Source organism: Lissotriton vulgaris, chromosome 2_1 (assembly GCF_964263255.1).
Source record: "Lissotriton vulgaris chromosome 2_1, aLisVul1.2, whole genome shotgun sequence".
Lineage (NCBI taxonomy): Eukaryota > Metazoa > Chordata > Amphibia > Caudata > Salamandridae > Lissotriton > Lissotriton vulgaris.
Window position 1 is genome coordinate 1,095,835,794 of NC_141687.1, and position 14,008 is coordinate 1,095,849,801.

A 14,008-nucleotide genomic window follows, 5' to 3' on the forward strand; every position below is an offset into this window, starting at 1 on the left:
CCCCTAATACCTAGGACAGGGAGGCTAAAGAGGGTCCCTAAGAGCTACAGAATGCATTGTGCCACCCTAGGGGTCCCTTCAGCACACTCATGCAATCTGCCATTGCAGGATGTATGACATGGTTCAGAGAAAAGGACACAACCTGGCATATCCCCTGTGTGCCCTGCCTGTAAACACTGTATGCAATATAGGAAAGTCACCCCTACAGCAGACTTTACAGCCCTAAGGGTGCACTATACTGCATGCGATGACATGTCTGCATGAGCAGATCTGCCCCTGTGATGTCAAGTTTATTCTTAGATATCACAAATGAAAAGGGAAGCAATTTTAAGTACATGTGATGGACTCTGGAAATTACTAGTTCCCCAGCTACATGATGGCTTCAGGGAAACTAAAGATGTTTGGTATCGTATTATTAAGCCCACACTGATTCCAGTGATGGATTTACTAATGCATGCACCCAGGTGTCCCCCTGAAAATCAACCAACTACTAGTGTACTGGCTGACTGGTGTAGACCAGCCTGCAACCACAAACCGATTTCGGGCCCCCTGCTGGTGAGAGCCCATGCTCTCTGAGGGCAGAAACCAAGCCTGCTCCTGCCAGAGGTGTTGTCACCTCCTCCAAGCAGGATGACAGGCAGGAGGCTTCAAGGTCCTCTTCAGCCTTTGATATGCGACCCAGGTTCTCCCCAGACAGAGGAAATGTTACCCTTAGCCCTGAGCCCATTTGGAACCTGGACAGGTGGGGAAATTGGCTAATCAGGTGGTGTGTTCCCAGTCAGGCTACTTCCACCACTATTGTGGGATATCTGATGTGAACACAAAAACTAGAATTCCAGCATCTTGGAATTTGGTAAAATTAGGCTAACTGGGTCAGGGAAAGTGGCCCAGAGGAAGTGGTCATATAGGAGAGTGTGGACACCCTAAAGGTAAGTAGCCCATTGGCTGCTACCTGTCACTTCCTTTAACACCCCTACATTGAGTATTTAGGGGCACCCCTGATGCCAGGAATGTAGATTTCGCCAGATCCAGAAGAAGAGGACAAAGAAGAGCTGCAAGAGAACACGAACTGAAGGCTGCTGTGGACTTTTGGCTCCAATCCTTGCATGCGTTCCTCCACCAGTCTCAACAGTTGTGACCGAATGTCTCGTCCTGCAGCTGAGCAACTACCAAGAACCCAGGTAGACGGCCAGCCCTTTGCAAATTGCCAGCAATCTCCCTTGGAGCACAGAAGCTACTTCCCTGCAGTCCGCAGGCACCGAAGAAGCGGAGTCCGTTTTACCTTTTTGACACTCCCCGGCCAGCCAGCTGCAGCAGCCCCACACAAGTGAGTTCTAGTTGTGGTAGTATGAGGCAGCGTGACGCGTTATTATCTTAGTGTAAAATGTATGTAGGCTTTCGAAAACCTGGAGGTAATGAAGTCTGAATATTAAAAATATTGGTTGAAAAAATTGGGTTTGCTACACAAGTATTAATGTTTATAATGGCAAACAGGCTTAAGTATATTATAGTAAGAAGGTTATAGTTTAAAAACAAATATGGAAAGTTAGGCTATGGGAAAGGACAGGAAGTTCATCTTGTGTTAAAAAACAAAAATCAACCTTTTGATATGTTTTTTGAGCAATGATTGAAAACATAATCTAGTACAGGGAAAGAGGAAGGGTTGTGCAGTGTACCCCATAATTAATTAAATAAAAAAATAATTCTGAGATTAAACTGGACATTGCTCTTTTAAAAGCCTACAATTTGTGAAAAATTAATGCAAAATGTAGTAGTACTGCATTAAATATTCCCAGATTAATCACTCGTTATTCATCTCAAATGGGCTATCCTGGTTAGAACACATGAAACCATGGCAGTGAATGGCAAGAATGAGAGATCCTTTTCCAATATTTATATTGTTATGTTGACTTATTTAGCCAAGGTGTCTCGATCCAAAGAACCACCTGTTTTTCTTATCTGAGCAAGAGCATCTATTCCATCTCACCCATTTTACCCACATTTCCTCTCTCTCCTCTTCTCATGCTCCTTTGCATTTTTCCTTCTCTCTCTGTCACTCCCCGTTCTAGCTCTATTCTCTCTCTCTCTCATTCCATGTTTTTAGTTAAGAATATTTATTCTCATTGATAACTGTGACGTGCATCTCTCTTTATGGCTCTGCCGTGGTCTAGAGGGTTCCATATTCTCCACCCACTTAAGTAAGACCTTCGCCACTGTATGCATGAACGAATGCACACTGTCACACGAAATTATGTCTTGAAAGTGAGGTAGCTTTTCTTGTGGTGCAATGTCCTCTCTTGTTTCGTCTCTCTGATGCAAAAATGTCGATTGAGACTTTCCTTGAGTCATTGCATGTCTCTGCTCCCAAACTCTTAAGTTACGTGGTCACTCAGATCCCAAAAGAAATAGCAAAATCTTTAATTCCAACGTGTGTGTGTGTGTGTGTTATTGCCTGTGAGTGTGTTTTTGTGTATTACTTTAGTCTTCACTTAACTGAGAAATAATATTGCCTATATCTCATGAACATATGCCAAAAACCTATACACTTTATCTGTTCTGACATCGCTACTCACCTATAACTAGAAAAAATAAATCTGTATTCATTTGGTACAGTGAGTTATAACATCTGGCTATTAGTCCAGGTTTGGATGTGAAAAGCTGCTAAATAGTTGACTACACAGGTTATTTTTTATTATATATATATTTTTGACTGATTACAATCTTAGTGGATAAAAATCACTCAAACGCTTCTTTATTTACTGTGCAGAAGGTAGAAGTAGGATAGCAAGAACCTATCTGAATCTAATAACGCACTCAGACATGGGATAAGAGTGCCAACTAAACGGCTTGAAATATTAGCTTGCCAAAATGTACAACCTATATAGAATTTTGTTTTGATTTTACAATACAGATTCAAAATTGTATCTGTATTAGCTCTCTATTATGTACAAGAAAAGTCATTTTGCCATATAGTCATCTTGGAGTTCTATGGCCTTATAGAAACTCTGCCCCGATCCTGGTCATTCAGTATTTGCGTGTGTGACTTGGTGTATCTGCTTGCATACTTCTCTTTTTCTTTTACAGACTTTGGATTTAACAAAGAAGAAGTTGATTCATGAAGGGCCTTTGAAGTGGAAAGTCTGCCGGGATAAGACTATTGGTAAGTAGCAACTGTGATGGAAGAAGAGTCGGGATTGGTCGTAACCGGTGAAAATTGGAATCTTTTATTCCTCAATTTCCCTTTATCAGGACTTTCAAGAAATGTTGACACTATAAAAAAAATCAATGTAATCTGCATGGTTGTACAGTGAGATCAACAAAAATGCTCTTGTCTTAAGATTGCTTTCTTCCCACCACCAACTTTTACGATGCTTAGTGGAGTCTCTATTGCTGGAGACCACTGTCCATGTAACAGTGGAAAAAAAACTTTAATGTTTCCTGTCCTAGAGAGACACTTTGTGGTTCGTACATTATGTAATTGGTCACAAATTACTTTTGAAAAATGAAATGTCTTGTCACAGGCTACATAAGGACCCTTTTTTGTTTCATGGTTAGCGATTTCCTATAGCACGGTGGGGGATGTGCTAAGTTACAAATTTGTACTGTTGCTGCTCCTCCTTGGTAAGGTTTGCATCTGGTTTTACACTTCTATAGGACCGATTTTTACACTCCTGTAACATCAGTGTGTGGCTGATACTTCTTTTAACTAGAAGCCCTTAATCCTTAAAGTTGGCTACTGAACAGCTAGTTTTAGTCACTGTAAAGTATCTATCCCTTTTACAGAATTTTGTGGTTTTTACCCTTTTAATATGTTAAAATAATTAGCTTTCCTTGTACTTGGTAGCTGATGTTAAATTATTATTTGTCGAGCATTCACATGCAAAGTGGCTTCCTGGCATTCTGACACACTTCCTGTCCTACAGCCTTTTGTTGTAAAAAGTATTTTGTAAACAGCCATGTTCTAAATAATTTTCTAAACTGTGCAGATGTAATTTGATCTGCAGGTCCAGAGGTAAGATGTTCCAGATTTTAGCCGGGGGTCATGCAAACATTTTCACCATAGGCTTCTCAGGTTGAATATTTTCTGGATTCACATGCTGTACATTATCCTGTCATGTAGAATTTGGGTGGAAAATTAAATCTTTTTTTCCTATTTATTGTTTTTCCCTGTTTCTAGGAAAACCTTCAACGGGTATATCCCCCACCCCTCACTCCACCCCCAGTGATGTCAGTCTAACGTCCACAGTGCACCATGCATGCTCACAAACATACATAGGCTTGCCAGTCACAAAAGGAACCTTTGGACGGTGCAGGCCATCCAAAGTTGTTACAAACTAAAAAGCGTAACTTCACTATGGATAAGGGATGCCCACAGCCCATCCCCTTGCATTTCATATGGAATATATTTATAAATGACATTTAACACTTAGCACATGGTCATCAGGCCAAACGTTCAATAAACTATTGTGTAGGCATTCAAGTTAACAGAGAAACTCAGATGGGCCACAGGGCCTTTAGACCCTTGTTCACAAACCAACCTCCCAAGTGGTGGAAATACTGCTACATACTCAGTGCACAGCGTGCTAATTTAGAACAGATTAATGCTGCAAAAAAAAAAATCACTTTCATGTAGGTGTAGTTATGCAGCTTGAAAACCTTTCTGTATTAACATGCACCGCCCACCCCCAGTCTCCCTAAAAAGGTTTAAGACCTAAACAAGGTGCAATTGCTATATAAGTTAAGGTACACAGCCCTAGAAGAGTACAACGCACCAAGGGAAAAAATAATCTTAAGATTTCAAATCACACGCTGGGCTGCTGAGTGTTCATGTGCATCTGATGTTATAGGAGGGGGACTACACCCACCTAAAACATAGTAAAGAGGGATAATTCAGATCTCTACCACTATATAGCATTATAACGCTCTTCATGTGAATCCAGAAATGTCTTCAAACAGCAAAAGTGCTCCTACAGATAGTAACCTTTTCATTGCTATCTGTATCTTGAGGTCAGAGAGAAATAATTGATGCACCAGTAGAGGACCTCTCGAAGCCTATGCTATACAAATTTGTTAGACTTACTGATTGATTTCTCTGTAGTAACTATTACCTTGAAAAGAATTCTGCTGCATATCGTAGAAATTTTGCAAGTGGGGTGATGAGATCACATGTGCCCAGGGCAGTGGTATTCTGCCCCTACTGAAGGTGATGCAGCAGTTTCTCTGGTGCCACCGGGCAGATTGAATTGCCATAGCCTAGTTCAGAATATTCTGAGGCATTAATAATTGGGACTTGATGGTGACTGTCAGAAAAAAAATTGCCTTAAAATACCTTAGTTGGAATTAACAGGCTCTAGGTGTTCAGACTACATTCTGAAGCTATGGTTACTAGTCTAGGCCCATTGTTTAGGCCACTCAGGATATCCTCATGAGGACGTATCCTGAGTAGTTAAGAGACTCTTTCTTAGGTGTATTAGGCATATTAAAACTTGCCCTGAGCATTTAGGTTATTATTTCTTCAGCACAGCCAAATGGCATTACCCATTCTAGCTTACAGGAACTAACCCAAACAATGCACTGAAAACCAGGAGAAAATATGACATAAAATACAATCAGTAACAAGAAAATTGATCAGATGTTCACATCATACATTTTCATAGTATTTCCCCCCCTTCCAGTTGCCGATTTTACCTTAAAGTATTAGCTCTACCCTCCCCCTCTATTTAGGAGATGTAGAAAGGAATTTTTCTTAATACAAATGTACTGTTTTTTTACCAATATGTTGCCCTTCTGTATTTCGCTTCTCAGATCTCTATACTTTGTTGCTGGAGGATATCCTGGTTCTTCTGCAGAAGCAAGATGATAAGCTGGTTCTAAGAAGTTATAAGGTCCCGAACCCTTCGGGAGAGAGCAAGCAATTCAGTCCAATCATTAAGCTCACCACTGTGCTAGTTCGGCAGGTGGCTACAGGTAAATATTTTATTTGCTTGGTAGTTTGTTGTCTTGGAGACAGTGAACATTAAGGATGAAAATTGGTGGAGATGTGTTAGGACTGTTAGCGGAGGATGCAGGTGCCTATACCTGAAAATATGTAGTTCAATAGGAAAGATGCATGCTGATGAGAGGATGGAGACTCCCTGTGCACAAACAATCTTAAAGCAGAAGTTAAATTGAGTGGACATCACAACCAACTTAGAAAGCAAGACCCGGCAACAGACTGTCTAGGCTGCACCTCACGTGTTAATCATTGACAGTAAAATGTCCCATGCACAAATCCTTGGGCACTTGCCGCCGTTTAGTGCCACTGCTGGACAGACTCCAGACTTGTTGTACGTAAGGAGGTGCACCAGGAAGAGAAGTCGCATCTCCTAAATCTTGCAGAGAAATCCTGTATTTTTTAATCTTCAAATTTAAAAAATACAATCCAGCCAACGTGTTTCGTTCCAAAACACTCCTGGAACTTTGTCAGGGCTTTGAATTTCATTAAGGCCAACACTCATTAATTATACCAATATTTCAGCATTGTTTGCTGGCTGTTTATTAATTCCAATGGGCGTTCTCGAGCCCCATGTCCGTAACCATGATAAGTACGATTTGTAGTCTCCTTGGGGTCTGGTTTCAAAACCCTGACGAAGTTCTAAGAGTGTTTTGGAACGGAACACGTTGGCTGGATTGTATTTTTTTAAACTTGAAGATTGATAAATAAAGGATTTCATTGCAAAATTCATGAGATTGAACTTCTCTTCTAGGTGCACCTCCTTACGTAGCACAAGAAATTAAACTAGCTCATACAAACTAAACCCATGAAGATAATGTGGAGACCGTTACACGAATCCTGTGAGTGAGTCAAGCGCCTGAACCCATAATATTGAGGGTTACGATTTATAGGAGATAAGGAAAAGTCAAGTAGTAAAATGTGTCTACAAGAGTTACAGGCTGCAGGTGTCCTTGAGTTCAAGGAGATCTAGTTGGGGCTTTCCAGTTTTTAGATATTAGAGTCCTTTATATTGGTTGCTTATCCAGTGATAGTGCTGCTCTTGTTGGATAACCTCAAGGATTAGACCTCTGCATGCATAAAAACTGTATAAATGTTGCTACTTCATTGCACAAATTGATAGTGATAATTTTGACCTTTTTATTTTCATATTACATTAGCTGACTGTAGGAAAGGGGATTATTATGTGAAGTGGTTGTGAGACATCACCACGTAATAATGTCACAACCTTTATTAAGTCCAGTTATGTTTCTTTAAGCCCTTCGCTTATTCCTGGGTAGCAGTGGCACAGAACAGTCTGCATTAAACAAAGGAACTAGAGTAAAACATTTAGAAGTAGCAAAATAACAAGTAAATGTATGTTTGAGTCATGTGTGCTGTAGAAACACATGCTATGCATACTCCTGCCATCTAGTGTTGGGTCCGGATGTTTGCAAGTTGTTTTTCTTCAAAGAAGTAAGGTGACTCCTCCTTTCGGTGATAGTGTGCATGGGCATTGACTCCATTGTTAGATTGTTTTTTCCGCCATCTGGTTCGTACGTTTATTGTTGCGCCCCAGTTTGAAACCGTTCTACGGGTTCCCCTTGATGCGCAATCCACTCTACCCCTGACGGTATTGTTTCGTACCGGTTTCCCACTTCTCCGCATATCGTTACAGTCAACGAATCCTTCATTTTCGTTTAAAAACATTGTGGGAGGCCTTCGAGCCTAACCGCGTCGGTCCAGTCTTCTGTCTGTTTAAATTATATCCTTGCATTGACTCAAATAAAGTGTGTAACTCGTGACTGTTTCCGGAGCAGAAGGAGGACGACTGTGACACTTGTAAATCATTTCGGTCCAAAAACACTCCTCACGATCGATGGGCTGGGCGTCATGAAATGCAACATCAGAATATTCAACACACTCCAGATATCTTCGGTGAAGAATCCAAGCATAAAGCTGTTGAAGCGGCAGAAGAAGAGGCCATCTCGGTTCCAGAATCGGATTCGGAACTCAAGATGGCCGTGGAGTCGGAAGATGTGCCTCCGGGACAGGGTGCCCTGAGTACCCATGGCCCCTTCAGACCATACCCAAAATTCATAAGGCTTCGGGACCACCTCTGCCTTCTGGCCAAGGTCTTTACCGAGACGATGTATCTGACAGCCCGTTTTCCGGTTCGTCACCAAAACCGATAGTCAAGCCTGCCGGCTTTAACAGAGTCGACCGAACTCCTCTTTGGATCCAAACCCTTCCAGTTCGAATCCCAAATCTGGCTCAGAGCTGAAATTCTCTGCGTCGAAAGGAAAGCATGCTTCGGAGCCAAAACCTTCCACTCACAAAAGCAAATCCATCCCGGCATCCAAACCTTCCGTGCCGAAATCAAAAGACAGCAACTTAGAACCTTCTGACTCTAATTTAGATATTGTTCATCCCAAACTGGATCCAAAAACAAAAAAAGATTTACATCAATCCTGACACAGGACATATTAATGCTAAATCTCCTTTTATACACAAGCTTCTTTCTGAGGACTCTCATTATAACATTCCGTAAAAGGAGGAGGAGGATGTGTCTACCAACCCTGTTTATCCTGCTCTACCATCCCCTCCACTTCCACCCCCTTCTCCACATTTAGATCCTTTACACATTACACCTCAAGGATCTCCACTTTCACAGCTTGAAGAGGGAGATATTGATGAGGAAATACCTATAGACCCATGAGAGGATTACACCATTGACTCTCCGTTGGACAACGACCCAGACCTTTACCCTGCAAAGCCTTCCCCACCTGATCATTATGTGGCTGGTCAGGAACTCCTAGCTGGAGCAGCAGTGTACCATGGCGTAGCGTTACATAAAGAGTCATTAGAATAGACTTTTTATTTCAGACACTTGGGTCCACTCACAGGTCAAGTCAGACACTCTCTTTGCTATAGGGCATTATGAGGCACACGGATGACATTTACAAAGATCCTTTGCAAGCACGAATTTTGAATCCTAGTGTCGATAAAAAATATAAACCTTCACCCTCTTATTCTATCTTTATTAAAGGTAATCTGCCTCTTGACTCCCGTGTAGTGTCCAACGCTCGCAAAAGAGCTAAATCGCAAACTTTTGGTGACGCTCCTCCCTAGGATAAAGAATCTAAGCTCATAGATGCTTCAGTGGAACGTATAGCTGCTTGAGTTGCTAATCACTGGCGCATCACAAATACACAAGTCCTGCTAGCTAGGTATGACAGGGCACACTGGGATGAGATGAAGGAACTGCCCCAATATCACCCAGAAGAATACTTAAAGCAAAAGAGTTAGTTCAAGAGGGAAAACGAATTTCTAACTCTTCTATCAGGTGTGCTTTAGATGCTGCTGACACCGCAGTTAGGGAAACAATACCAGCATTCTCCTCAGAAGGCATGCATGGCTTAGAATGTCAGGCTTTAAACCTGAGGTTCAACACTCAATTTCAAACACCCCCCTTTGACAAGAATAATCTGTTTGGTCCTGAAGTCAATAGGGCTTTAGAAAAAATGAAAAAGGACACGTGGCAAAGGCCATGGGAGCACTTAAGTTCCCATTAAATAGAGGCTCTTTTCATCGTTCTTTTTATAGAGGTACGTCCAAAACCACATCATCGCACTCAAATGTTTCCTTTTATAAAAGCAATACCCAACTCTCTCCCTCCAGAGGTTTTTATAGAGGAGAATATTGAGGAAACAATTCCAAAGGTAGGGGTAGGAGTGCCTCAACGCGTAACACCCTTTCCCCTAACAAACAGTGACTTGCAAACACTTCCTCCCTCGTTCCAGGATGTGCATTGTTTCAGATCCCAGAGAGGAGCAGGTTCTCCATCCAGGGATCCAGATACCTGTCTGGTGGTGACAGCGGGCGAGCAGCCACTCAGGCAGGACACTTGAGTTAGGTCGTTTTTCAGGGGGCATCTCTAAGATGCCCTCTGTGGTGCACTTTCATTAAATCCCACACTGGCATCCATGTGGGTTTAATGTGCTAAGAAGTTTGATACCAAACATCTCAGTTTTTAGTGTAGCCATCATGGTGCTGTGGAGTTCGTATTGACAACCTCCCAGCACCCTATACTCTTAATGTCAGCACTGCACTTACAATGTCCAAGAATGGACTTAGACACTGTAGGGGGACAGGGCTTATGCACATGTACTTTCACCACTGGTATAGTACACCCAGCTAGAGGGGTGACTGATCTATGCCAGAGCAGTGGGTTGTAGGCATGGCACACAGTGGTATGTGCCTGTCGTCTCTTCACTTTGTTCTGCACAGAAACATGCAGCCTGCAAAAGCAGTGTGTGAGTGTAAAGGTACAGGACCGCTAAGGGTGGCAAAATAAGTGATGCAGCCCTTAGAGGACTTCCCTGGTCACAGTGGCCTGGGTGCCTGTGGTACCATTTACCAGGGACTGATATGTGGCCAGAGATTGCCAATTGGGTTTAGGCTTCAGTGCAGTTTTAGGGAAAGAATATAGGCCCAGGGTACCTGATTAGCAGGATCCCAGGGCACACTCAGTCAAAGTACCTCAGCAGTTCAGCAAAAAGTGGGGGCAACCATGCAGAAAGAGGGCACCTTCTCACAAACCCCCCCCCCCCCCCCCAAACGAAAGAGGATGAGACTAACCTTTCCCTAGAGAGAGTCCTCATGTTCTTAGTGGATGAGCCTGGAAAGTCCATCTGCATTGGCAGTCCCTGGTGTGTGTTCCACTACACACTACCCTATAGAGAGATAAACCACCTCAACAGTTTAAGATTTTCACCTTTCATCTGCATTAGCCACTTGAGAGGTATGTGGTCAGTTTGAATTAGGACGTGAGGACCAAGTAAGTATAGTCTCTGATTCTTCTTGGACCAAACCGCGGCAAAGGCCTCCCTCTCAATGCCACTCCAATGCTGCTCCCTGGGGAGAAGCCTGCTGCTTATAAAAGCAACAGGTGTAAAGATAAACGACCCCCTGCTACTAATGAGAACTTTCTCTAGGCAGGGAAATAATACATACTATAAAATCCTAGGGAACTTCAACAACTACTAGTTCCTAAGCCAACAAGTAAACACTGGGAGAGACCAGTGTGATGGAAAAATACAAAAATCATTATTTATTGATAATAGTACATTCTTTTCTCTAATATAAAATATAAACAACCTACATGCCTGCCACAATATATACATGTACAGGTATATTCAGTATTTGAAACCTTGTTTGTCATCATATTGTGTACATGATCTGATGTATTTGATTTTCCCAAAAACACTTGATTATTTTTATTATTTTTTATAACTGGGCCTTGATTTTAGGCTTTTGATATAGAATATGAGGTATTTCCTTTGTACCCCACACGGGAGCTAACATATTTGAAATATTCCAGGACATTGTGTCATTTTTTCGCAAAATACATCTCAAAAAAATTCTTTGAAAACTCCCCTTGTAAAGAAATAAGTGAAATCAATAGGTCAGGGTTGCGCCTTTGATCCACTTTCACTCCTACTTTGGATCAAGTGGGCCCAGAGGTAAACATATTTGAAACTGTGGTTATGTCCAAACTTAAAACAGCTACTAAGGACAACCTACTCCCATCCCCTAACCTACAAAAAGAGGAATGTGATGCTCTAGTTGAACTAAAAAAGACTAAGGACTTGACAGTGAAAAACTGTGACAAAGGGGGAGGTTTTGTTGTAATAGACACAGATATTTGTCTCCAACATGCACAACCTCCTCAGTAACACAGTTCACTATCTCCCAGTAAACCTGGACCCAACAGCTAGAGTTCAGAGAAAGATAAAAAGTTTGACAAAAAGGGCATTGGAAAAAGGTACCCTATGCCAAAATAAATGATTTTTTTAACGTCATTCACCCCCGTATGGTCCGTGTGTATGGGGTACCAAAGATACACAAAGATAGGCTCAATTCTCCTTATCGACCTATTGTTACAACTAAAGGGTCAGTTAGCTAACCCATCTCCAAGTACATTGTCAAAATTGTAGGTACACATGTATCTAAAACCACCTCACATATTAAGGACAATAAATAGAAAATCAAAAAAGTAGAGGGTCTCCCATTTCTAGTTATCAGAGACGCTCTTGTCACATTAGACATAGAGTCCCTCTACAGCAACATTCCGCAAGAAGGAGCACTGACAGCTGTGGAATGGTTCAGCTCTTATTACCAAATAGACTGTGATGTGTCCTTCATTTTAGACATTTTACACATTGTCCTTGAGGAAAACTCCTTTGAATTTAATAGAAACCTTTTCAAACAAGTGAAGGGGGTAAGTAGGGGGGCCTCTTGTGCACTGACAGTGGTGAATATCTACATGGCCCTGTTTGAACATCACTTCATATATAATGAAGTCGCCCTTTCTACGAATCCATGAAATATTGTTTGCTTTATATTGACAACCTTGTCTTTGTATGGAGTAGGTGAAGTGAGAAGCTCTCATGGATTTCCTCGATTGGATTAATTTATGCGACGATAATCTCTGCTTCACCGCCAACATAGGAACTCACAAAATAGAGTTTCTGGACATAGAAATTAGAGAGTGTGATTCAAAACTGGAAGTAGATCTTTATATAAAGCCCAGGGCAAGAAACACCCTTTTACATTTTAACAGTTATCACCTAAAAGCCAGAAAGAGAGTATACCTATGGGCCAGTTTTTACGCCTCAGGCGCAATTGCACTAACCTCAAAGACTATGATCTTAGGACTGTAGCCATGAAAACAAAGTGTTCGAGGCATATGAGCTGCAGATTACACACTATGCATAGATGGCCACCTAGTGTTGGACCCGGATGTTTTCAGTTTGTTTTGTTGTAGAAAAGTCTTTGGAAGTCACAGGATAGGTGACTCCTCCTTTGGATGATACTGCGCATGGGCATCGGCTCCATCCCCAGATTGTTTTTTTCCGCCACCGGGTTCGGATGGGTTTCCAGCGCTCCATGTTGGAACCGATTTCCCTCGGGGCGCAATCCTCACCAACTTACAAAACTTAGTTTCGAACGCTTTCCAGTCAACGCTACTCTTCAACATCAAGAATCTCTATTCCGGTCGTCGTCGATGGCCTTCGGGCCTAGCTAGGCCTCGACTCCAGCTCATGGAAAGGACGCCATTTAAAAAGTGTCCTCAATGTGGGTCGAAGTTTCCCCACACCGACCTTCATGAGGTGTGTAACCTCTGCCTCTCTCCGGAGCGCGAGGCGAAAGATTGTTCAGCTTGTGCCTCTTTCCGCTCTAAAAAGACTATCCGGGACCGAAGAGCGAGGAGAGCAATGGCTTAAAGATCTTCAGCTCCGATTCTGGACGACATCTTCGAGGAAGGCGTCAACGTCCCAGAACAGCACGACATAGACAGCAGCTTCGAGGCAGAAGATTCCGATGTTGAGGGCATCACTCCAGTGCAGCGGGTCGTAAGTAAGACCGTCGACCCCGACCCTTCCTCGACACAGAAGGCCCCGGTCACACCCTCGCCCTCGGGCATCGGGTGCACACAGCCACTCCGCTTCTACTGCCCCACCTTCGGGCGGGGCTAAGAAGCCAATTAAGCCTTCAGGCGACTCGAGCTCTAGTCGACCTTCACACGGTGCCGGCGCACATATACTGGCACCGAAAAAGACAACTGCACCGACATCCAAACCATCGACGCCGAAAAAGACCACTACTCCTTCGGCACGAAACCCAGGTCAGAACAAAGCAAACCCACATCGGATTCCAAAAAAGCACCGGAACCGAAAAAGTCATTGGATCCGAAAAAAGCTTCGGAGCCGAAAAAGACTGCTGCTCCCCCAGTGAAAGACATTGTCAAGAAACCAAACAAAGCCATTTCGGTGCCCAAGTCTTCCTCCGCACCAAAAGATCAACCTCCTGCAGAGGATTTACCCTATCCAGACCCTGCTCAAAAGACTCTAGCTAAGGATCCAATCACTGGACACTTAATTTTGGCCTCAAAAAAGCGACCACTGGACACACCAGCTCCAACTCTGCATTCAAAGAAGAAGGACATGGCTACCTCTCCCTTAAGACTGCCTT

At 42.7% G+C, this 14,008-nt stretch overlaps 1 protein-coding gene across 4 annotated transcripts in view; it reads left to right on the forward strand.

The window, feature by feature from the left end:
- The window catches only part of ARHGEF12 (Rho guanine nucleotide exchange factor 12), an 888,740-nt gene that overhangs the window by 584,389 nt on the left and 290,343 nt on the right, over positions 1-14,008 (forward strand). For all 4 annotated transcript variants that reach the window (XM_086956791.1, XM_086956792.1, XM_086956788.1 and 1 more), the window contains 2 exons: positions 3,085-3,160; positions 5,806-5,967. In XM_086956791.1, coding sequence (XP_086812917.1) covers positions 3,085-3,160; positions 5,806-5,967 — 238 coding nt within the window. The remainder of the gene's footprint in view (positions 1-3,084; positions 3,161-5,805; positions 5,968-14,008) is intronic.